This window comes from Carlito syrichta, unplaced genomic scaffold (genome assembly GCF_000164805.1).
Source record: "Carlito syrichta isolate Samal-C Ts95f unplaced genomic scaffold, Tarsius_syrichta-2.0.1 Scaffold314834, whole genome shotgun sequence".
Classification (NCBI taxonomy): Eukaryota; Metazoa; Chordata; class Mammalia; order Primates; family Tarsiidae; genus Carlito; species Carlito syrichta.
The window spans coordinates 381,837-407,170 of record NW_007258930.1 but is presented as its reverse complement, the minus strand read 5'-3'; the positions used below and the strand labels follow the sequence as shown (position 1 = coordinate 407,170).

Here is a 25,334-nt window from a genome sequence, read left to right as displayed (position 1 = left end):
CCTGGACGGGTATGCCAAAAATAGCAATGTCAGGGACTGGTCTAAGTAGGACTGCTGTATTGGTTATTTTATTTCAGATAACCTAAGCTTTAAATGCATGCTATGCTTCATCAAACTATGTATTTCATTATTTTCCATCTGAACTGTATAATTACTTCCACTGTTTAGATATTACAATGCTAATAGAAAAATGGAAATTAATAAAGCTTTTTAGGGTTAGAATTATGAACTCTGTAATCTTTACAGGGAAACCATTTTCCTAGAAATAAAGTATCCACTTAGTCGAAGAAAGATACTTTATCCAAAATTTTGTCAGCATCAGCATAAGGAGTACTTAATGAAAGGGAACAGGGACCTAAATTTAAATAATAAATTCTTCAAGCAACTAGTTTGTTTCTTAAAACAAATGTTTAATTTCTACATGATTTTAAATGAGCTTACCAATTTGTTAAGTGCAGTAAAAATTTAAATAGAAACTCGTTTGGAGCTTAAAGGAAAAATGGTGGTTTAAAAATATTTGATAGAAAAATAATTTTTTGAAAAAATAAAAATATTTAAGTTTTAAAAGTGATTGCATTGAACTAAAATCATGAAATTATCATCTTAGATAGCTTTTCTGTTTTTTTAAAGACATATTTTTAAATTCTGAAATGATTTTTGAAAATGCTCTTAGTTTGATTAGCTAAAATTAGTTCCAAGCAAAGAAGGCTATTACAGAACCATAACACTTAGCCTCACAATAGTTCTTTCAAACTACAGATAACTAGCTAGAGTAGAAGCAATTTTTCAAGACAATCCTGTCTCATAAATGTTCATTCTTCCATGATAAAGTTTAATAACAAACTGGAAAATTTACTGAAGTCTACCAAGACCATATTAGACACAACAAAATACAGTATTTTAATGTAATTTTTCTTTTTTTCTACTTAAAATAATCCCTCTATTCTCCAAATTTATTCATTTAATATTCGAGTCTATTGGTCCTAAAATCACTGAATTCACCAAGAGCAGAAAGGATTTATCCTACACCCATCTTGCTCTAGTTATATTTTAGATATTTACCAGGCAAACCATCACATTTACATTTACGTGTAGTAGGGGATAATTCCGTTTCAAAAGGTTATGTGACATATAGCTAAAATGACTTCTATCAATATGACTAATAGAGACTAATATAAGATTTAATAAATATGTCAACTATAACATCAGAAGAATCTTAAATATGTATGAGAAGGTGTGTAGAAATAACAGTATCTTTTCAAAATTCAAACACTGGTGTAGTTTAATAATAGACATCAGAATGTTAACACTGAAAAAGTACTGCCATGAATACATTATTTGCAAGAACGTGGGATAAAAGATCTGTGATGTGTATAATACACGTCTCCTGATGGCTTTGTTAAGTGAAGTGAAATTACATAGAGTCTACCCGGCCTCATGTAAGGAAAATGGCATCAAAACTGGAGAAATGCAAAGGAGAGCTATCAACATAATTGAGAAAATAAAAGATGAGAGTCGCAGAAAAGGCATTTGAGAATGAGCAAAGTGTTGCAGCATTAGGGGAGTTAAGGGTGTAGTAATGAAAATAACTTGTTCTCATAGGGTTGATGTCAATGGCTATGTGGCTGTTAACACATAGGAAGCATGATGGAACTGAACCCTTGGGAAATACTTGCTGTTTCTTTTTAGATCGCTTAAAGGTGAAAATGCCAGGTGGTTTCTAAAGCAAAAGGCCAAATTCACTCTCAAAAACGGTGCCAGTTGCAATGTTCTTATATCAAGAAGGAAAAAAAAAAAAACAGAGAAAAAAAAACAAAAAGCAAACAACAACAAAACATTTCGTATTTCTAGCAATGGCATGTATTGCCGACTTGGTATTTGCAAACTTATTTTAAAGTGGGTCACTCAAATAAAATCTACTACGTGACAGCCCCTAAACTGCTTTTGCTTTGTACGCAGAGGTGACCAACTAACCCTTCTGTGCTAGGAAGGTGTAATATTTAGAATAACCTGCAACTACAGAAAAATGACACAGTCAAGCACAGCCCCTTCAGCCCTTTCCCGAGTTTCACTGCTGCCCTTGGCACTGTCCCTGTAACTTGCAGACCAGAAAGCAAATACTTTCACCAGCCTACTATCAAGCAGGCACTTCCTCACACTGGGCTTGGGCTGGAAACTGGAAAGCTCCTGCCATTCTTACAGTGTCCAGATGTGTCCGCTGATGTTTGGCACGGTCACTGGAGTTACTGAAGGCCTTTTGACAACCCGGATGCTGGCACAAATATGGCTTCTCGCCCGTGTGGCTCCGCAAATGGATCTTGAGATTTTCAAGCCTTGAAAAGGCCTTCTTGCAACCTTCAAACTGCAAAAAGAAAACAATTTTTGGTTGTTGAGAAAGACCTTGAATGTTTGAGTCTGGGCACAGGAAAAAAGTGTCCTTAGTTTGTACTTATCTTAAAATGATAAAATAAAATGAAATTTAAACAGTAACAAATATTGTTTCTAAAAATATCCATATGTTTATGTGAACTGCATTTTTCCACTGAATATACATGCCACTTTCTGTACCAGATTTGGGTCCCAAATTGATTTCTGTGATTACTTATGTCAGAGAAAATTCATGGTGAGCCATCTGGCTCAGTTAATAAAAATACAGTAATGTGTGTCTTAAAGGTTTATTAAAAAATTAACACAGTTTTCCATTTCCAAATTGGTCTAATTGAAGAAACTGGGAAGGAAGAAACTTTCTGACAACTAATAAACTAACAAGAAAAATCAGAGTAATGTATGAAAAAAAGAGGCGAATTGAAGCTCCAAGAGTCCGGGGTGAAAAAGGTATGTGTCCACTGGATCAATACAATCATAAATTTCCTTAACTATCTTCATAGGGTTTTTTTTCAATTCTAAAAGAGTGACCATGTTAACATATGGAAATGACAAGCCTAACTATATGAAAGATTTTAACATGCTCTTAAAAGGATGCCGGAAGACAGACAATTTATTTAGTGCTGAATCATTTTCCAAATAAAGTACTGTAATAATTTAATCTTTTTTTCATTTTTTAGAAAATTTGTTATCTAATTAATGAAGAAAAGAATTGAAAATGAAAAGTTGAAGACTTCAATAAATGCATTCTTGGTTTGTCAATATTTATTGATAGTAATATTTACTTAATATCTTCTGTGGACAAAATGTCAACTACTATTACAGGGTCAAAGTGATTCCAATCCTTAACAATCTAATAAAGGAAATGTGTTAGAGAAAGCCTGCAAATGAAGCATAACGGTGAGATGGGGATTTATCTTTTAATTCTCTCTTTGGTGCTAAGCCCTAGAATATTTATGTTACTTTGACAGTTTTAATACCATTTGCGTTTCCATTGAAAGAAAAACTGAGAAATACAGAAAATCTACCAGAGCAATGTTTAAAGCAATTGAGAAACCTCACATCCTAGAATGTGGGGAGTTGTGGGTGGGTAAGGCAGGAAGGAAGTACGTGAAGGTGAGTTAGTATCACTCAGAATTAGCAGGTGTAACTTAACCTTGCTACAGGAAATTTTATAAAACTCCTTGGTTTTCTTATGATAAAAGATGGTAGAGGACATTGTTCATGAAGAAATGATACAGAGCTGGCCAGGTTTCAGTTATTGAAATTTTCATCTTCAAGTAAGTGATGAACTAAGCAGAAAAAATAATTAAACATGTCATAACTCCATCTATTTAAGTTGTCCAGATTTTGCACGCTGGAGTATTTTAAGAAATTTATGAAAGTTGCACTTATTTTTGATTGAGAGTTATACATGTTTCACAGACATATGTTGGTTTATTTCGATTTTGATATTTTGCTTAAAATAATTTTGGTGTTTTCCTGATTTCTATTTCACATAAAAATAAATTTAGCATGAACAGAAGATGAACGCTGACGAAGTCAACTCCTTTTTCACCAGAGTGAAAGGCATATAATGGGGTGTCACTAGAGGGAAAGAGATGATATGGGGCTCATTTCTGCAAGTTTTCAAGTGGTTCTTCAATTTGAGAGGGGCTCAAAAAAATTAACCCCCAATTCATAGCTAAGAGGCCTCTGCTAACCAAACCTCTGTTTTAAGGATTTCTCTGAATGACAACTTAGAGCAAAACTCTTGGAGTTCAGTTTATGTTACTTGGAATCACCTGGTGGGCCACATTTAGGTCTGAAAAGAGCTTGTGGTTTTGGCCACCTAATCCTGTATCCTAGATACTACCAAGGCTCTTTTGTGGGGTGAATTCCATTCTGGGGCCAGCTCCAGGAGTGCATACCCAGACTTGGGTAGCGTCTGGTATCCATTCCCTTCCACAGTCGTTTCAGATCTTGGTCCGAGAGAAAGCTGCATTGTTTCAGCACTAGCATGGGAGTAGAGGACTACCTCAGAATAGATTAGTGAGGTTTCTGTGGGTATGGGATAAAGTGAAACCCCTGGTTCTACCACAGAGTAGAGGGATCCCAGACATGTCCTAGATGAACTCAAACTGTCCACTTGATCAGACATAAACTGTATGTAGAATAGTGTTTCCAATGCCTTTCCAGTTAAATGTCTACTTAATGGTCAACTAATTGCTATTATTACTATTAACAGGGCAAGAATCAAAGACCAAGGGGCTTGCTTCATTCCAAGTGAACTAGTGCAAAATGAACATCTTAGAACAGCTTGACCATTTTCAAATAGCAAAGATGCAGGAAAATATGAACACCCAGACTGAAAATGACAACGAAAAGATTATCTGTAAAATATTGAAAATCCAGCTGGTAACAGACGTTTTCTCTCAACAAGGAAGGCTAGAAGAGAACAGCGTATCATTATAGTATTTCCAGAGACAAGGTTAAAAGTGAAGGGTTTTGCTTTACTGCGTTGCATAAATAAAGGCAGGAGAAAGGAAATTTCATGTATTCAGGGGCTCAGAATATACACCACCCATTCACTCTAGTCGAAGACATTCATTTGAAGAAACCATGAACCCAAGACCAGTAGAATCAGGCACCAAGGAATTAACAAATGGCTTGGTGGGAGGCCTAACACTCACTTGTCACAAGAGCATGGAGGGCACCACACCTGAGAACCTGTCACACTGACAATTTTGCAAGAAGAGGAAGGAGGTGCTATTCGTCTGCCCAATGGCATCTAGATGAAACTTGAAAGCAAACAATTTTATAATGAATCATTATCATTCATTATGGGAAAAAGCCTGTAATTCAGCACAAGAATTTCCTGTCCCTCGGGCAGTTTCACCCTTAGATTTATAAATTCAATTAAAAGTGAATGCATTAAAAATAAACTAACATTTAAGTGAGCTTATAAAAGATTGTTACAAAATATACCAAAGCTGGATTATTTGTGTTTGGGCAAAAGGATGCCTTTTTTCCTTGTTCTTTTTTAAAATTATTATTCATGTTTTCCAAATCATTAATGAGCTTATCTCACCTTGTAAATGAACATTTAAGCTTAGGGAAGCACGGGCCATTAGGAGTGTTTCCTTGGTTTTGGACAGATGCTTTCTCATCAAGGTTCCTAAAGTGCAATTTCATCCTGAGATCCAAGGTCCAAATTGTCAGTTGACTGCTGTGTCACTGTCACTGGCCAACTCCTACACAAAATTGACCAATATCTTATTCTCAGGTCTTCTGCTTCCTGGACTGGTTGTGGAACTACGAGCCGTGGGCCTAGTGACACACAACTGAATCATCAGGCCAGAGTTTGCCCAAGGTTCAAAAAACAAAACAAAACCATATACAGGAAGACAAGAGAAAAAACAATAAACAAAATCTACAAGTCCAAGAGGGAAGCAGAAAGAGGAAGAATAGAACACTGCCTTGGGGGGGCAGTGGAAAAGGGGTCCTGTGTTCACTGAGCATTTATTCCATGTCAAACTCCTTGCTAGGAGTTTTCTTCTAGGTTAGTAATTTTATCTAAATAGTATTTTCCCTCTCAACAAATATTGAGTAAGTCCTATGGGCATAAAACTGTGTCTTATGCATCAGGAGGAATAAGATGAATAAAACTCAAGCTTTACTCGTGTGAAGAGAGAAGAAAGATCAATGAATATGGCTGAGCAGGTTACACACTGAGGCCCTGAGTGTGGTTCTCAAAGGCGTGGTTCCCAGACCGGCAGCCTCAGTATCACCCAGGAACTTGTTAGAAACACACATTCTCTGACCCCACCCCATAACTACAGAATCAGGACCCTGGGAGGGGGACCCAGTCACCAGACTGTCAACAAATCCTATAGGAGACTCTGATGCATACCATGATGTGAGTCAGTGAGTGAGGGAATGCCGTTTATATGTGGTCACCATCTTTCACCAGAAGATGAAAAATCTTCTGACGGAAGTAAATTCTGCACAATTTACCCATTTATAGTTCAACAGTCATATGGACAAGAGTCATATGGACTAGCACAGCAGCAGCTATCCTACGACTGAAAAGGAACCTCTCCATTCCAGGGAAAGGCAGAGCTATCTCCACTCATACAGAAAATAGGACAAAATTCCAGAATCTCAACCTCTTACCAGAGACTCTTTAAATTTCTGATTTTTTAATCTGCTAGTAGGTCAGTGTCTGTCTGGTTTTGAAATAAGTGTATCCTCAAGTTCCCTTCAGTGTCCTCCTGACCAAAACGAAACAAAAATCCCACCATTCTACTGTCCATTACATTCCCTGTTGAGAGAAAGCACCAAAGGGGAGCCATCGTTTTCCATTTGTACATTTCAGTGGCTTTGCAGACTCATATGAGAACAGTGCATGAAACTGTAAGTGACAGAACTTTAAATCTCATGGGCTTTGAAAATACTGCATTGCATGAAGCCTCACTCTGAGGAAAATCTCTTTAACTTTGAGGCTGTTTTCAAGTAACAAACTTTAATTAGAAAGTTTAAGTTGCCTCAAACCTAAAGAACCTTCGCTTGCACCATTTTGCTAATTTAGAAGATTATTTCATATTTAAAGACTCACAACTGGACTGTAATCACCATCTATATATATTGGTTTAATTACAGATTGTTGACATTAAGTAGCATTAAGATGACCTTTGAAATATGACATTCTCTTTCTATTAGAAGCTTTTGTGTAAGGTTCTAAAAATGAAAGCCTCATTAGACATCATTAAAATAGGATTTATTCCATATGTGTAACCAATAATTAAGTAGAATATTACTCCTTCCCTTAATCAGCTACTTAGAGTACTGAGAAGCATAAGTTCGTATTCAAAGCAGTAATAACAGTAAACCTTTCCTGATCAGGTTTCCATACCATTACTAATGTCAACAAAACCCAAACAGAAAGGAGTGTCTGATGCTGGACATGCTTTTTAAAAATATACATTTGATTTCAATTAAGGTTTAGTGTTTACGACCCTTGGAGGTATATACTTTTACAATTTCATCAGTCAAGACCAATTAATCCCATTAGTGATGGTTGATGCTGTGATATGCAGCAAGGATTGACTGATGAATTATATGCCAGTTCACATCTCTACATACAGCCCAAGGAAAACAGAGATGAAAGGCATGCGTGAGGGGAGGGGGTCAGCAAATATTTCTAATGCTGCAGATACAGTCAAGACGACTTCCACAATAGTTCAAAAGTTCAAGTGCACTTGAATCAAGTGCATACCTTCAAAAGATGTAAATGAAAGATTCCTTCTCCTGTGACTCTGAAGGAGATGGCCAAAGGGCCACCTTACATACACACACCTGAGGAAAGGTGAGAAATCTGATATGCGTATTCAGCTGGGATTTAATTCTGGAAGCTTCCTTCAAGAGCAGTGCTTCCCAGCTTTATGTGCACTTGAATCACCCGTTGGGGGGGGGACTTGTTAAAATGCAGACCCCAATTCAGTAGGTGTGGGTGGGGCTGGAGATACTGCATGTCTAACAATCTTCCAGGTGATAACTTCTAAATGCTGAATGCTTGAAGATCATACTTTGAGAAGCAACACTCTAGAGATCATTATGTGAGCCCTATGTTGAAAATGCAGAGTTTGGTGGGATTTTAAAAGGAAGAAATAAAATAAACAAAAGAACAAGAGAAAGCATACAAGAATAAAGAAAGGGCTTGTCTTTGGTAAACTGAACTGTGGCAGCTTCGTTCTTTGGGTGTGAGACAGTAAAATCTAATTTTAAAATTTAGGTAGGAAGATAGAAAAAAAGCAGGAGAAAAGTCAAAGAAAAAGGACAACAAATAAAAACAGAAAGACTGCAGAAGCATACTGGGAGCACCTGATTTTATTTCTCCTTCAGTCAGTTTCACTTGTGCACTTACGGCGCACCTTGTACCACTCTGGTTTCTGCTTCCAGTGTGTTCTTATAGGTACTGGATGCACCTGCAAATCTTAATAGTCACCACATCAGTTTGTAGAAAGTATTACATTAAGAGAGGAAAAGAAAATAATTCAAATATTTGATGGTTCTTAAAAAGCATCTAGTTCATGAATCCACTACACTGAATAATATGGAATTTCTTCTACACTTTGTTTCATTCAGACTAATAAGAGATCATGTCTCTGCGTGTTCTTGCTTTGTGATTTTACTCATTCTGCAGTCAAATCATGCTTTTTTCCTTAACTGAACATCGTACCCATGAGGTTCTGTGCTTCTCTTTGGCTGTTAAAGGTAATATCTGATTTTATAACATTTCATCAGTTCTTCCCAGAATAATCGTGGCCTCACTGGAAAGTTATCTAAAGTTGTGATAGAGTCATCCCAGGTTAATTGAGAGTTCTCTTAACTTTGAAGAAATCGGTGCAATCCAAACTGAGTTTTTCCAAAGGTTCTAAGTATCTCTTAGATTTGTACTTGCATTTCCTACAACAACCTTCAAAGTTTTCCTGCCCCTGGGTTAGGAGCGGGGAAGAGGCTAGGACCCTTTGGTCTCAATAAGTCAACCACTCACTGAGTGCATTCCCCTTACCTGGCATTCCAAAGTTGCCTACAGTCCTCATTTATCCAGATTTTCTGGAACTATTAAAAATTTTGTAGAACTAATATGAAATCCTTTCTCTGTGGTGTTTTCCTAAACTGTAATAAAGAAATTCAAATTTCTGTGTTTTTCCTTGTTATTCTGGTATAAACAATGAATCTATTAACTAGCTCATAAATACAACTTCCTGGCTTGTTGTGCTTCTGATTTTTGATTAAGAAATCTGTATAAAACAAAGGTTACCTAAATGGGCAGTAAATATGTATTTCATATTGGTTTAAGGGAATTCGTTGCTTTTTTGATTTGGGGTCATGGGTAGCAATTGATCCTTAAAAGGGTTCTTTAAAGAAGGTAGCAAAATAAATTTTCTTTAAAAATGAAAATGGAAAAACTATATTCAAGAAGTCACATGACAATGTAAAGAGAGATATGTTATTTCTGTGCCAACATTTGAACCCTATTAAATTTTTGTGGAAATTATCAAGTGTCTGGCTTATAACAACTGAAGAGAGCTTGGGACAAATGGAACCTCATCATGGGCATTATATTCACAACTGGAAAAAGAATATGCCACAGTGCATTAATATTTAAGGCATATCAAATGGCTCTCTCCAGCTATTCAACTAATATAAGCTATCATATATTATTCATGTTGAATCAATGCAATGCCAGAAAACAAAAATTTCAAGCAAATAGTTATTTTTATGAGGGAGTAAATAATGGAAAACTAGTTGTCTGGGGGTTGTGTAAAATTAACAATAAGGTTTTATTGCTGTTGTTGTTCATTAGCATTGATTTCATGCAATCTGTGAATATATATTCATGAGAGTATGTATATTTCAGGGATTGACAGACAGCAAGAAATGCATTTTGATAACATGCCAATAGAACACATATTTTATGGTTACATAATTAGTTCCACATAAATGCACCTGTCTTAGTCTGTTTTCAGTTACTATAGCTGAATACCACAGACTGGGTAATTTATAAAGAACAGAGATATATTTAGCTCATGTTTCTAGAGGCTGGGGAGTCCAAGGGCATAGTGGCTTTCTTACTGAGTCATATCCTGGCAGAGAAGTGGAAGGGGATGCAAAGGTGCATGAAAAAGCGTTGTTATAGAGTGAGGGATGACCTCACTCTATAACAACCCATGTAGGTAACATCCAATCCCACTAGAGCAAGAACTCATTTACTCCCACAAGAACTAACCTAGGCCCTTGGGAGTGGCATTAATTCCTCTTAATGACCTAATCATTTCCTAAAGGTCTCACCTCTCAGTACTGTCACATGGGGGACCAAATTTCCAATATATGAATTTGGGGGACATACTCAAACCATAGCAATACCTAAAAGTAATCAAAGTAATGTTCTATATACCTGTATTTCTGACCACCACACAATCAGGTATTATTCCATATACATATATTTACAAAAACACAACTCCTCTCTGAAGTATATAGAGAAACATATGAATAAAACAACATTCAAATGTTTTGCTACTCTATATTCATGACTCCTCTACATGTGTTACTCTACACTACTCTATATTAAAGAAAATAATTCCTTCAAGCTCTTTAAGCAAAAGCAATATACCAAGTGACCGATTCCCTGCTCTACAAATGGACCATGCCCATATTGAGTTTCTTGCACATTCAGCACTTCTTTAGGCTCCGTGAATGATACAGAAGAAACATCAGGCTCCAACTTACCTGTTCTATTTTCACAGTACATTCCAGGAGCTAGACATATACCCAAAATAAATTTGGAATCTGATGTCACCTACTCCAACATCCGCATGGTATTTTCTATACAGTAAAAGTGAGGTAAACATTGGAAAGGTGAGAAAACAGAGACATTGGGGAAATCATCCTTTAGATTGTATGCAATATTTTGTTGCATTTTTTAAAAATGTCAGAAAAATTCCCTATAGATCTGGCTCAGAAATACATTTTTAACTTTCAGAAGACAGATAGGGATAGATAATATAAAAGAGAACTAAATAAGCAAAAAGAAAGAAAAAGTAGAAAATAACAGAAAGGAAGAGAAAAAGAGACACTACGGGTCAAAGAAGAAAAGTGAGAGGCAGAAAATACAAGAGAGACTTGTGGCTTAGCATATATGTGATCGGGTCCGTTCCCCTCTTCTCTGTCTCCCTCCTATCATAGCTAGCTTCAGTTCAACCCAGCTGCAGTTCCCTAAATAAGCAGCATGCTGCCTTTTGCCTTTCACCTTTGCATATGCTACTCCCTGTGCCTGTGACATCCTACTGACCCTTCAGCTTGGAGGCACCTCCTCTGAGACACTTTCCCTTAGGCTTTGACCAAAGCACAATGGATCAGTGTCCTCGCAAGTCCACCATGCTTTGCCTATTGGCCCACTAAGACATGGAGATACATTCATAGGATTGACTGTTTCTTCACTAGGCTGTGAGCTTTATGAGGACAAGGTACTGAGTCTTATTAAAACTCTTATTGTCAGCACTAGGTAGGTACAGTGCTTGGTATATACTCAAGTGATCACAGATTATTTGCAAAATAAATGCTGAATTAAATGGACAGAATGAACTCTTTGTAAGAAAGTATATTGATTTCCTAGACTTACGTGTGTAGTAAGTTCATTAAGGGCCTTTTAATTAGGTAGAGCTAGTTATTGCTCATGATGACATCAAATGGTCAACATTGCAAAAGTTATCAAATGCATTTATGGGTTTTAGATGCTGAATTTTAATGTCCTGTAGAACTAACATAAGATGTACATTTAATTATTTTAATATTTAAATATGTGGGGAAAATACTAATAACAACATATAGTTGTATTTTTTGTGTGTGGATGCAATGCATAAACTTCTTTATTGATGTTCTAAGAAATCTGTAGCAATACTGGTGAAGTAGAGTAAGCTGTTTTCCTACCACACCCTTTTCCAAATTTGAGCTAAACACACAGATCCATTGGGAACACGTTATTGGCAATAATTCAAGCACATAAATGTGTGCCTTCTTCATACATAAAGGGAAAAAACTTTTAAATTGCTTTTTAAAAGCTGAGCTAATAAGCTCTCAAATATGCCAGGAAAGAGCCTCTCATCAGAATTTCTCATACAAACAAAAAAGATCTTTGCGACCTTGCCCTGAGTTGCCCTGAGTCAAACATCCCCCAAAGAATAGGTCAAACAATTTTCCATGATGCTATACCTCTGTCAACCATCCTATGGCCAACCTCTTGGAAAGGGAAGCACAGACTCCAATCCACAGTTGGCTATAGAGTTAGTGTTCAAAGTACAGAAGCTGTATCAAAGCTCCGGCTCTGTCTTTTCCGTTGGCAATAGACTTGGCTGCCCTGTAATTAATTGTCTTTGACCGCAAAGATGAGAATTGCCACTGTTTGCCTTCAGTTTTATTAAGAACTGGCATGCTTGGTTTAACAGAGCTAAGAAATATATTTATTTACTATGGTGTTTCCCAAAATGATTGCTGAATTCTGTCATTTCTTGACTGAGAAACTGTTTGCGGGTTGCAACAGAATGTATGCTAACATACATACAGCAACACAAACCTTCAAGACAAACTGTTTAAGTCAATTTGCTTATCATATAGGCACATAGGTGCAAATATGTGCATATGCATTTGTGGGTGCAGTCATGGGCACACACTTTAACACTTGCACACATATCCTACACAGATTCTGTAATAAATGTGTGTGTTTAAGATCTGTGTGCAGGGGTGTAGAAGCAAGAATGAATTTGCCAAGAGAGAAAAGGAAATTCACACACGAAGAGAATAATTTACCATAAATTGGCCCACACTGAGTTTATTCCAAAAAACGGAGTGCAAGATGCCAAATTTTTAATGGCTCTTGCTATTCCAGATCTGGCCCTGACAAGTTTTGGAAGAGATGCAAGTGGGCAGGAAAGATGGGATTAAAAAATTATATCTTAAGCCTTTTCACTTTCAAATGTAAAATTTCCACCACTGTGACAAGGGGAGAGAGTGGCAGGGATATTTTCCTGACACTATGCTTTTCTCAACAAAAAGCCATCGATTTCCATTATGCAGTTCTTAAACATAAATTCTGTACTTCTTGTTAAAAGTCCTCTGTGACTGGTTCTTAAAAAAGAAGGAGATATGAAAGTAACCGAAGTCAAAACCTTGCATTAGCCCTGGCGGCCATTACAAAGAGTGATGCCTCACTGCAGGGCTCCATAGTCCTAGGATTGACAATCTTTTGTGACAACCCACACGGATTCATCAAAACCATGCACTCACTTGCTTCCAAATGCATTTCCAGTTTCTTTTTTTTCAAGGTTGAGCTTTTCTGCATGGCTCTCCCATCACAAAACTGACTGGCACAAACAGGCGCTCAGAAAACACTTCATTCTTTCTGCTTCCTCTTTTCCTTCCTTGGTCTGATTTTAAACTACTCTATTCCATTTCTGAATGCCCCTTATCTTGGTTGTTGAGGGACTCTCTCTCACACCTTGACCCGTCTTCCCAGATTCCTTCTTTCTATATGCCCTTCTTCCTAAACGTTCACTCGTGGGTAAGAAACTGTCGTAAATCCACTGACTCTGTCCAGTGAAGATCTTTTAGGTTTTGAGATCCACAGGTTATTCAGTCACTATCATGATGCATTGCACTTTGACCCCTACAATTCTTATGAAAATACCTTGCCTAAGAACTATCACCTCAGTCTCCTTAACTATTCTACTTAACACAACTTCCATCCCTTCTCTCTGGAACTTGACTCCATTCATCACAAGAATAATAGATCTACAAAAAATTCCACCTGAAACTGTAAAGTGAATATTTCATCATCTCAGATATTTTAAATTTGATGATAATATTGATCTAATTTAGAGTAGTTGGCTTTTGCATTGAATTTTAACTATTATTGTTTATAATTCTCCAAGGAAGTAAAAGAATGAGTAAAAATGAGTTGTTTCCAAGATAGTTTTCTTTCTTTATCTCCTTGCCATCTTACAGAGCCAAGAATTCTGGCAGAAAAGTATTTAGCACATACTAGATTCTCATTAAACGTCAGCAATTATTATCATCATCCTTATGTATTCAAATTATCTAATATTATTGTTCCCATTTTTCAAAGGAAGGGAATTAAGACCCAGAGAGGTTAAGTGACTTGCCAAAGTCACACAACTAGTAAATGGCAAAGTCTCAGATAAGATCATGGCTTTCTGGCTCGGTTATAGCCAAGTATTCTCTCCATGCAATTCCAAGGAAATGTTACTTCTCAGGAGGTCAAAGAGATAAGGAAAGAAACATGTCTTGCAAAGAATCCAGTTGCACTCTTTCTTATTTTCCCTTACAAAATAAAAAATATTAATAACTTAAATTCACAAAGGCCAAGTACCCTAAATTATACCAATAATTCTCACCAAAATCTGAGCATAGAGTTAAGCCATTAGAAATGGCTATAAAGTACTGTGAGCCGTATGCTCTTGGCATAATCTTTCTTTTAACTAACTACAGTTCTTGAATTTTATTTTATTTTTATTTTATTTTTTATTTTTGAGTTGGAGTCTCACTCTGTCACCCAGACTGGAGTGCAGTGGCCACTCCCGGCCACTGCAGCCTCGACCGCTGGGCTCCGGTGATCCTTCCGCCTCAACCTTCCAAGTAGCTGGAATCACAGGCGCGCGCTACCACACCCAGCAATTTTTTGATTTATTGTAGAGATGAGGTCTTGCCAAGTTGCCCAGGAAGGTCTCGAACCCATGGGCTCAGGCAATCCTCTTACCTCAGCCTCCCAAAGCACGGGATTACAGGCTGAGCCACCGAGCCCGGCTCAGCTCTTGAATTAAAAAAAAAAAAAAAATGTGGCATGCATCTGTGAGTCACTCAGAAGCTAGAGCTGCTAAGAAAAACAATGCAAAGTGATACCTGACATAAAGAAGTCAACATGACAATTCTAGAAGAACCTCAATGTTGCACATTCAGCCAAATATTGAAATACTTTATAGTAAGATCCCTTCTCATTTTATCAAATATAAGATCCTGGAAGTTACTACTAATTTACCAATAGTGACAATAGTTGGCCCTTCTTAGATGCATACTTGGGTAAGCTTTTCTTAAAAGTAACTTCACTAATGGAGAAAAGAAAGATATTTTAGAAGTTCCCATAGTCTAATAGTGCCTAATACATACTAGGTGAAAGGCCCCAGCCAGCCACGAGGAACCCACCCCCTCCAAAGGGTTCTTCTTCCACAGCAAAGCCCACCGTTCCCGCTCCCGCGAAAGCCCCTGCAAATCCCAAAAATACCTCACCTGCCGACCAATAGGTAATCGACAGGTCGCTTTAAATTTCTATAAAACCTGCCACACCCCTGCCTCCATGCTGCAATCTGATTCTCAGGTTCTGTAGCCACAGCGCTCACCCCCATTAAATCTCTTGGCCTTAAAGGGTGTTGAGTCTCACTGAGCGCCACCGTCTTTCACTAGGTATACGATAATTTTTTTTTTAATAATTAATTGATTTTCTGTCTAAATACTTGTTGTGGCACTTTCAATTCCATTTGGGGCAAAATTCCTCAAGAAAGAAAAAAGTTCATTTTACTATTTCCTGTTGTTGGATATAAGAATCCAACCTGCATCACATCAGAAGACAGATGGCTATCTATTGTTAAACTTGGCCTAGGCCCCTCTTTTGAGCCCCAGGCCCTGCTGTCTATTTGATCTCTCCATACTAAGGGTTCATAGGCACCTCAAAGCACATATTCCAACCTTTAACAATGACCTTTCCCCAGAGTCTTTACTCTCCGCTCTCTATTTACCCAGCAATGCACCCCCAAAGCCTGTAAGTTATCTGCAACATCTCCCTCTCCCATATACCCACCTTTAATCTCCAAGTTTACAAGTATCTCTCAAACGTGAAAACTTCTCTCCACCACATCTTCACATCTGACCTTCCCCTAAAAGCCACCATCATCTCTCACTTGGTCTACTTCAGTGATCTCCTCGAGTCTCCCCATCCACTCTTGGCCCCACCCATCATCTAATATTCACACTGCTGCCAGAGTCACCTTTTGACAACTAGAAGTCTAATAACAGCCTATCTTTGTGTCAGATTCTTTAAAGGTTTCCCACTGGTTTTTAGACAAAGCCTAAAGCCTTGCCATGGCTCACAGGTCTTGCTGCATGTGGCTCCTGCTTATTTCACCAGCCTTATCCTCACCTCTCCTTCCTCCCTGCTTGCTCCCTCAACTTCAGCTTCTCAAAAACACCATGCCCTTTCTTACCTCAGGGCATTTGCACATGCTATCTCCTTTGCCTGGAAAAATGTTTTCCTCCTATTTGCCTGGCTAAATCCTATGCACTGTTCAGATCTTAGCTGAGATATTCCTTTTTCAGGAAAGCATTTTCTGTCCACAAGGTTAGGATTAGTCTCTCACATATATGTCGTGCTAGCATCCTCATAGAATACGAGCTCTATGAGAAATGGTCCAGGCTTGTCTTGCTTCATAATGCACTAATGTGTGTAGTAAGCACTCAATGCAGATTTATTGAATGATGGACAAATAAGTTATTAAAAATTAAAACACAGTGTATTCATATTAAAATGCTTTCTTTTTCTCCTCTCCTCCTTCCCTCCTTCTCTTTTTAAAACTATGCTGTTAGGGCTTAAAATCCACACAGAATAACTGTATACTCGCAGAAACAGTGCTTGTTCTAACAATGGAGAATAATAAAAGATGAGACGAACTTAAAGAACCGACCCTCTCAGGACTGGAGACAAAAAATGTTTGTAAAGTCCTCTATAATTTCTAAGTGCTATATGAAAAGCATGTTTTCTAGGTCTTAACTACACACAGAAATATCTCAACTCATTTTGACAAAGTTATCCACAAGGGAGATGAATAAATAACTTCACTAAATACATATGGTGCAATTACACCAAGTTACAAGTGACAATAGGTCTTGCTTTATAGTAATCTAAAAATTCAAAGCCCAATTATTTCAGCTGTTCAGTAAATAATACAGAAAAGACGTGGTAGTAAAGCAACTTAAGAACATGCTGTATTAGTAAACGCTAATGATCTCTTTATGATCCACAGAGCACTTCATTTTCTTCTGAGGGAAAAAAAGCTTTTTGTAAATTAAGAAAGAAAAAAAAGCAAGCCATCCATGAGCTACAGCCAAGAACAAAATGAAAGCAGGGAGTACTCCTTTTGATCTTTCAAGAGTAGTATTTAGTTAAAGAATGTATGCTGGACTATAGAAAAACATGACCAGAAACATGAGCATTTGGGACCTGAAAAATATGGTCCCTGGCAGCTGGCCTTTAAAAAAATATATTTTAAGAATTAAAAAAAAAAGAAGAAAAAAGGACCTGTCTCCATAGCTCCAAATTTCAGGGTGAACTGACACTGACTTTAATGAAAGGGGTCAGTTTCAAACTCCTTTTTAGAATGCAGAAGCCCTGCAAGTAATTGGTATAATTAGCAGTTTAGAAATGCAAATCAAATTTAAACTTGAAATGACTGAGATGGAAAAGGAACCTCAACAGGGAAAAGAGAAAAGTGAAAAAGAGAAGGAGAAGCATGATTTAAAAAAAAAAAAAAAAAAAAGGGAGCAACACACACACAGACACACACACTGGCCTTTCTGGATGCTTTGAGGTTAACTGAAGACACAGTTAAGACAGATCTAGGGCCTAGCTGATCACTGGTACTGTAGATAAACTTTAAATCAAGGAGAGGAAAAGAGGAAAACCAGAAGCTTCCTAGCCACAGGTCCACATATACTAAGACCATTTGGGGAATGATAATATACAAGGCAAATCTGGAAATAATGGCCTATCTAGAGCTTTTATTTGCATGCTCTCTGAGCTTATGGTGTTTATTACTTTTCTAATTTGAGCAAACTATATAAGCTTTTGATACCTCAAAAATAAAACTATATGGCCATTAAAAATGTTTGTTTAAGGGGGAAAAGGTTAGTTTAATGGTATCAGTTTCCTTCTTAGCCACTTTCCTACTGGGAAATCATAATCTACTTCTCTGCCTTTCTGTCTACTGTGGCCCATTTGAACCAGAAGCCTCCGAAAGGCACCACCACCCAGAGGATCTCTGGCACTCTCTGATCTTTCAGACCAGATTTGACCAAGTTCATCAATTTGTACGTTCTTTGCATAGTGTATTTTTAACATTTTAGTAGTCATCTGCTTAACGGCTCTCTGCTGAGTTCTGTATCTATCTTATTAATTCCTCTATTTCCAGAGCCTAGCACACAATGCCTGGAACATGCCAGTACTCAATGCATGAAAATTACAATTCTGGGATTTATGGGCAATGATGGGTCAGATTATCTAAATGTCAATGCTCTCCTCTGGCTCATCGTTTACTCAATGATCAAAAGTCGATTACTAACAGTTTATCAAGCAATTGTATGGAAACAACACATAATATCTGAAATGATAACACACTAAATGAAATGCGCTTCTTGGACCTTAATCTCCTTGGGAGTTTCTTATAAAATAGACTCTGATTCAGCAGGTTAGGCATGGGACCTGGATTCGACATTTCCAAAAAACTCCCAAGCAATGCTGATGCAGCTGGTCCTCAGGGCCACACTTTGTATAGTAAGATGCTGGAAGATCTGACTAACAACCCCAACACAACTTCTCCCATGTAAATCGTATTTATTTTTCATTTTTAAAAAATCACATTGTGATTGTTATATAAGTAGTTCCTAGCTCAGATATTCACAAAGATCTCTTCAGGTCTGATGAAGGGTCACCATTTCTTGATTTTCTCTGAGACTGGAAGTCTGCACTATACATATTCTCTGGTGAACTCTGCTTCTCACCAGAAAATTTAGCCATGTCTTTTTTACTCCAGTGAAGATTCACTTGCATTGAGGGCATTTGGCAAGAGGGGAAAAAAAGGGAAACTTGGATTCTCTATAGGGCATTCTCTTTATGATAAGATCTTTTGAGAATATTTGTCTTTTAAAAAATTTTTTTGAGAAATTAGTACACATGCAGCACTCAAGTGTTTATAATATACAGAGGCTCCTCCTTATCTATTAGGATCTCTCTTCATTTATGTGATCAATATTGCACAGATAATTATTTCCAACAGTTTCTAAGCCATTGCAGATCGCCTAAAATGGGCTGTTGGATATTGATATTTTGATCTTTACAGTGACTTCCACATCTCTTAATATTCAATGATTCCTTTGTAAAGTGAGGATTTGAAGTGTTTCATCAAACAATAATGCAGTAGTGTAGATGTTTTCTGCAGGCAATAGCTGAGTATCTCTGTACAAATGGTCTTGCCTCATATCACAATGTAGAGCTGATCCGTGTTTAATGACTTTTCTATGGATTAAAAGTAAGTAGTTCAAAAAAATCTTTTTGATAACAATTCTTTTGCTAGTGTATGCTGTTGGCTCTCCTGGAGGAATACTGCCAATGGCAATTAGATCTCTCTCTCTATATATATATCCTCCACCTCACACATGCATGCACACACGCATGCATTTGCTGAAAAAAAAAATCAACATGTGGCTTTATGTCTGTAGTACACCAATCAACATATCAAAATCCAAATTTAGAGTCCTAATTCACAATACCACTTTTTTTCCCCTTTTTTCTCCCCCTCACTTGGAGTAAATTAAATTCAGCCTTTGTTGGAAGGAAATGTAAAATGTGTTTCACACATATATTTAACACTAATCTGTTCTCCCTACCTTAATTATGCTTTGAATTTCTGTGGAATTTTATATTCCAGGGTCTCAATTTACTTTTATAAATATTCATTGATTTCCCCCCGTCTCTATCTGCACTGCTAAATATTACTGTCCAGTGTATATTTGGAGAAACTGAGGCACCAGAAAGAAATCTACAGGGCTGTCACCTAACAAAGCCCTCGAGTTGAAAATGTGATTTAGGAGTTCCTCTGATAAAGTGGCAATCCTTTCTTCAAAGCTTAGAAATAATGGTACAATGTTCAAGGATTAAATCAGAGGCAGTCTGCTCATATTCTAGGCACAGCTACATTCCTTATTTTGTCTTTTCCTTAGCACAAAGTGCAATAACAGAATAGGTACCCCGTGGCTAAAGAGAAATGATTACAGAAAAGAACAGTTGGAGAAAACAAGGCAAAAGTACTTGGATTTTAGTCAGTGGGAGTCCATCACAGTAACTAATGGGCTGAGAATGTTTCTATTTTTTCACCAAGTAATCCATATGCAAATTTCTTGCAGTATTCAATATGCACTTCCAAGCTCAGTAAATGTTTTCTATTCTTTTCTGCTTAGCTCTCTCAGCTTTTTCCAATTAGGCCCTGTTTATTTAGAAAAAAAGAAAATGTCTAAAGAAAGGATTAAGCTCTGTATCTTATGGAGAAAGAACGAATATTAGAAATTCTTTCAGGATCTAGAGGATGCATTCTTTAGTCATCCTCCCCGCTGGGACGGGGAATGAGAATAAAGTAAAAGAGGGATGAAGCTTTTTACTTCATTTGGTTTGTTCAGCTGAAAACATGCCTTTGACGATCTGGAATTAAATCCAAAATGCATGACAATTCAGACAATGGTGCACATGGAACAGACCTGTGGGTAAAAATAAATAAATAAAGAGAGATGTGAGAGCGCAAAAGGACCCACCTGGTGAGCAGAAGTTCTGCAAATGCAAGAGAATGAATGTACGAGGTGGGGAAGACACAGGGACAGGCTGAGGAGAGAGAGCATAGGCTGGAGTTGGTGGCTGTGTCAAATGAAGATGACCAGGAAACAGAGTGTAAATCAGAGAGATGTCTCCAAGGATGGCCTCTCAGGGCAGTGGCCAGGCAAGATCGTGAGTGAAAGTGAGGTCTCTCCACCTGCAGTCACTGCACCCAAAAAGACACATGGTGTTCTGCCTGTTTCTTTTCAGCTTTAAACTGAAGGTTGAAGGTTGTTGTGTGTTTAAAGATAAAAGGAAGACAGTTCAATCAAGGTTTCTCAACTTAACTACACCTTTTTAAATCTGCTTGTTTATTTTATTAAAAGAGAGAGAAAGAGAAACAAGGAAATCCCCAAACTTGATTCCATGGAAGACAGGATGAAGGTGTCTTGGTGCATGAGAGGGAATTTCTGCCACTGAGAATGGCCTGCTTCAAGAGGCTGTTGTGAAGCTCAAAGAAAAAATCATATATATTTTACAAACTTAAAAACATCATACCAATGAAAGAGGGGTCACGGGCAGTAATTATGGTTGGCATTGGATTAAAGAACAGGAAATATCCAAGATGCTTCCAGGATCTTAGAACAGATTTTTACCAAATAAGGTTGTAAAGAGTTCAGCATAAAAAGTACCAAAATGTCAGATAAATTTTCTCTCCCAGTATTTAGGGGTTCAAAAGCCATGGGGAACAATAATTGAGAAATTTTAGTTCGGGATAGACTGTTCACCTGGTAACTAAATAATCCTTTGAGCTCTTCAGAAATCCTCATGTTAAATTTGGTTGCCTAAGCGATAAACCTAAAGAAAGGCAAAACATAGGGAAAGAAAGGTGTCATTACAATAAGCAAAGAGAGGTTTCCCTTTAATGACAACTACTGGAAAGACAAGCAATCTGAATGTAGTATTTAGGTACAAGTCATTGGCTAGGACCATACCATGGGTTACTCTCTGTATAAATATTTCTTACTATAATCAACATTCTCCAGATTTAGCAAAAAAGAAAAAAAAGAAGACTTCTTCATCTCTGGTCAAACTACCTGCTTACATTGTCCATAAAAAACTGTTCTGGTTACATTACCCGGTGGTCATTTATAAAAATCGAATTCCATTCTTCAATGCACCAGCTGAAAAAAAAATCACCTCCAATAGCTTTTTACATTTTATTTTAAGTTCCAAGACACAACCATGCCCTCAAATTCTAATTCCTTAAGTCCAAAGCTTCGAGAAAAATAAACTAAACAAAAGCCTGCCAAAAACCCAGACTGGCTATTAAAATGCTATAACCAATTGCTATGGGTTTGAGACTATAGATGGTATCCAAATCAACAGAAATGTCCTGGACAGAAGCCTTCACATCACCATGGAAGAGGCTTCGATGCCCTTTGTCTAATTCTGTGTAGATCCAATCCTCAAGCGGAATATTTTTGGCCCATCAAATAAAGATCTTTCCCAGAAAGCCAAAGCGTTTGGAAACATCATTCTGATTCTCAGCCTATTCTTAAGTAACTACACACACTGGATCTAACTCCTAGCTTTAGGGAGCACCAAAAGATATTACGTTGAGGGTTATTTTTTTTTTTCCTTTTGATCCCATGGACTGGTTATATTTTACTCTTCCTTTCATTACCAAAGTAGCTTCTTCCTTGAGCCAACTCTGAATAATCCCCAAACAGTAATTTCATTACAGCAACAGCCTTGTACACCAGAGACTTGACCAGGCTTTAATGACTTTGGATGTTTAAGTTTGTATCTGGCTTTTTCTTCCACAGCTTCACTGACATGATGAGAGCGCCCCAAAAAGGGCAGGTTTCTGCCTCAGCTCTCAGGCACATGAATTACAAGAGAAACAATCTATACTTGCAGTAACAAACTGATTAAGCCCCCACATCTTTCCTGGCAAATTGTCTAAGAGCTCCATCCTCTAGATCTTGCCCTGGAACTCGCAGCATGGCATAAGCAGTTGGAACTAAAACCTAAAAAATCTTTACTAGGCCTCTAAGCCACCTGCCTCCCACAGTGCAGCGGAATGGAGAGAAAAATCTCAAAGTGACTCCATATCTTCACTATATATCTGTTTCTTCTTTGAAGGTGTGGCCTAGGGGTCTCAAATGGAAAAAGCAGGATAAAATAATCACCAGGCAGTGGGCTTGAAGCCCTTTCCTGAGAGTGTTTTACACTGCCTACACATTAAACCTGTTCTTGTTTATGCAGTAATCAATGTATTTGGATTGAATAACACTTCCCCAGTTTGGCTGCCTAGCCAATTAATGTCTTTGCTTTCACCTTTATAATTAGCACATTTAAAAGAAGATTGTAAAAGTTGCTATTGAGGTGGCAGTGAGGAGAAGGCACTGAGTCTGTGTGTGCAGGAGGAACAAAGACTCAAACTACAGGGAGTTGCAAAGATGAAGCACGAGATGGGATTTGCATATTGCATACTTGTCAACCAAGGGACTTATCAAACAGCCCTAAGGATATACCACCAGGACAGTACTGACATAGAAAATTAGATCCTCGCCCCAGAGGCAACACTACAGAACAGTGATTTTAAATAGAAGCCATATTTAAAACCTTGCTATTAGACACATACATATACCACGACTCTGGAAAACAGACAAAGAAATCTTAGCACCAATAGGATTCTTGGTGAGGCTTCTTTAATTCTCATTCCCAATCCAGCTCAGATGCACAAAGGAAAGATTTTCTTAATGTTTTTCCTTTTGGCTTAAAAATTAAGCATTTATATCATCTGCTCAGATCCACACAAAGACACACACCATAGATACTGCAAGACTGACTGTGCAAAATGTTCTGCTTTAAGCGCTCATGTTGCAAGTCAGGCAGCCTCTTAGGAACAGGGAACAAGGCCCCAAACAAAGGAAATATCACAGATAATGAATCATACCTTCAACGCAGGAATTCTGTGGTAGCAAATGTTACACTGTTAAAGTTCTTTATAAAAAGTTGATTGGTAATGGAAAGCTGTGACTTCTGCCATCCAAACCATGACTGATTTTCCACCAAAATGTTGCAAGATTGCCTTCATATGCCCTGGGATACGTGCCCTGGGAACATATTTTGGAGGTAAATGTCTGCTATATACAACTATCAAGCCCTTGAGTGAACAGCTACTCATTTCAGACTTTTCATGAGTCATCATGTGATTTTGTTCCCCATGTGTAATAAAAATAAGACTTTTTAAAGACAAGGGGAAGAGAAAGAAGACACCATTTTACTGAGCATCTAGTGGGTATGTGCTAGGCCATGGGCGAGATGCATTCACAAAAGTTTCCTACATCAATTCTTTAAAAAAGTAATGCATCATTAGGCTTATTTTACTAGTGAAGAAATGGAGACTTACGGACGTTAAGCAATAATACCTAAAAGTAATGCTAGTTGAGGTTGAAGTCAGAATGATGTGCCTAGAAAACCCTTCACTCTACCTAGCTTTCCCAAAAGTTCTTAGTAGGTTTCTTAAGTGCAGGACCCTGTCTTACACTTCATTTAATAAACAGGTGTTGCGCTTCTACTCTGAGCTGGACACTGTGTACGATCTCAGCACATGAAGATGAACTGGATTGAGTCCTTGGCCCCAGGAAGTTCACCCAGTATTTGGCTAGATGAGGATGTAAACAAACTAATACAATACAACAAGATATGATAAAATATAATAAGTAGAGAGAAATAGACTATGTGAATCTGGGATGATACCATAGAGGAAGTAACTTTTGAGGCAGATGCCAAAGTACAAACAGGAGTTCAATGTGCAGACTAGATGCTTGCTTAGGAAAATCTAGGCAGAAGAAACAGCACTGGCCAAGGCTTAGGGGTTAAAAAAAAGGAGACAACAAGCTGTGGAAGCAAGTTGTAAGGAGTCCTTGCTGGTTAAATACAGGGTAAGAGTTCTGGGTTTGTCTGCAGTAAAGAAGATAGGAAAGCCTTGAGCTCTAATCTGCACTTGATACTCACTGCTTTGTTTTCAGTAAGCGCTCTATAAATATGGGCTTTTGTTGTTGGTCTGAATGTTTGTGTCCCTGCAAAATTCATGTTGAAATCCTAACCCTATCAGGAGGTGAAGCCCTTTGGGAAGTGATCAGGTCATGAGGGCAGAGCCTTCATGAACGGGATTAGTCCCCTTATAAAAGAGACTCCAGGGGCTAGCTAGCTCCTTCCACCATGTGATGACACAGGGAGAAGGTGCAATCTATCAACCAGGAAGCAGGTCCTCACTAGACACCAAATCTGTTGGCATGTTGATCTTGGACCTCTCAGCCTCCAGAGCTGTGGGAAGTGTATTTTGTTGTTTATAAGACCCCCCTCCCCCAGTCTATGAAATTTTGTTTTAGCAGCCTGAAAGGACTAAGACAGCTTTAATATGAAAATCCAAACATGTAACTCCTCTAACTAAAATGCTCCACTGACTTCCTCCAGTACTCACAACAAAGTTCAAATTCCTCTTCGCTGTTGGCCAACAAGACCCATTCGATCTGGTTTCTGTGCATCCCTGACAAATTCTTTCCTTTGTCCTCATATCCTCAAAAGCACTTCAACTACTCTTTCCACCTTAGGTTCTTTCATATGCCATTCCTCTCCCAAACACATTGCCTCTGGCTCTTTTCCTTACAGTTTCTTCTCTTTCAGTCTCAACTTCATTATCATTCCCTCCAAAACTTCCCTGGCCAACTTATCTTAGTTGTCCAACAGG

At 37.8% G+C, this 25,334-nt stretch overlaps 1 protein-coding gene across 2 annotated transcripts in view; it reads right to left on the bottom strand.

Moving 5' to 3' along the window:
* Positions 1-25,334, bottom strand: part of GLIS3 (GLIS family zinc finger 3) — a 471,312-nt gene that overhangs the window by 105,774 nt on the left and 340,204 nt on the right. For both annotated transcript variants that reach the window (XM_008072048.2, XM_008072049.1), the window contains one exon: positions 2,201-2,362. In XM_008072048.2, the coding sequence (XP_008070239.1) occupies positions 2,201-2,362 (162 nt within the window). The remainder of the gene's footprint in view (positions 1-2,200; positions 2,363-25,334) is intronic.